General features: G+C 39.6%; 1 protein-coding gene across 1 annotated transcript in view; it reads left to right on the forward strand.

Annotated features, from left to right (window-relative positions):
• LOC107490118 (1-aminocyclopropane-1-carboxylate synthase 7) overlaps positions 1–620 on the forward strand; it is a 1,657-nt gene extending 1,037 nt beyond the window's left edge. The window contains 1 exon segment of the mRNA XM_052262324.1: positions 1–620. This exon segment is cut by the window's left edge and continues 28 nt beyond it. Coding sequence (XP_052118284.1) covers positions 1–593 — 593 coding nt within the window. The 3' untranslated portion in view covers positions 594–620.
• Positions 621–626: the final 6 nt, after the last annotated feature.

Below are 626 nucleotides of genomic sequence, written 5' to 3' on the forward strand. Positions count from 1 at the left end.
TCTCCTCGTCCGAATTCGTCAGCGTGGCAGAAGTTCTTGAGTCGCGAAACTACAAGAACTCGGCTGAAAGGGTTCACATTGTTTATAGCCTCTCGAAAGATCTTGGCCTTCCAGGATTCCGTGTTGGAACAATATATTCTTACAACGACAGAGTCGTTACCACTGCTCGACGAATGTCGAGTTTTACACTCATATCATCACAAACACAGAATCTTTTAGCTTCAATGCTGTCAAACAAGAGCTTCACTAAGAGCTACATTAAGATCAATAGAGAGAGGTTGAATAAGAGGTACGAGATGATCATTGAAGGATTGAAGAGTGCAGGAATTGAATGCCTTAAAGGGAACGCAGGGCTGTTTTGTTGGATGAATCTGAGCCCATTGTTGAAAGATAAAACGTCAAGAGAATCTGAATTGGTGCTATGGAATGCAATTCTTCACGAGGTGAAGTTGAACATCTCACCTGGTTCTTCTTGCCATTGTTTAGAGTCTGGTTGGTTCAGGGTTTGCTTTGCAAACATGTCTGAGAACACTTTGAAGATTGCATTGGAAAGAATTTGCAAGTTTATGGAAAGAATAAAATCACAACAGTAACAAATTAAATAATTATTAATCTTTTTCTCTTTC

This window comes from Arachis duranensis, chromosome 5, assembly GCF_000817695.3.
Source record: "Arachis duranensis cultivar V14167 chromosome 5, aradu.V14167.gnm2.J7QH, whole genome shotgun sequence".
Lineage (NCBI taxonomy): Eukaryota > Viridiplantae > Streptophyta > Magnoliopsida > Fabales > Fabaceae > Arachis > Arachis duranensis.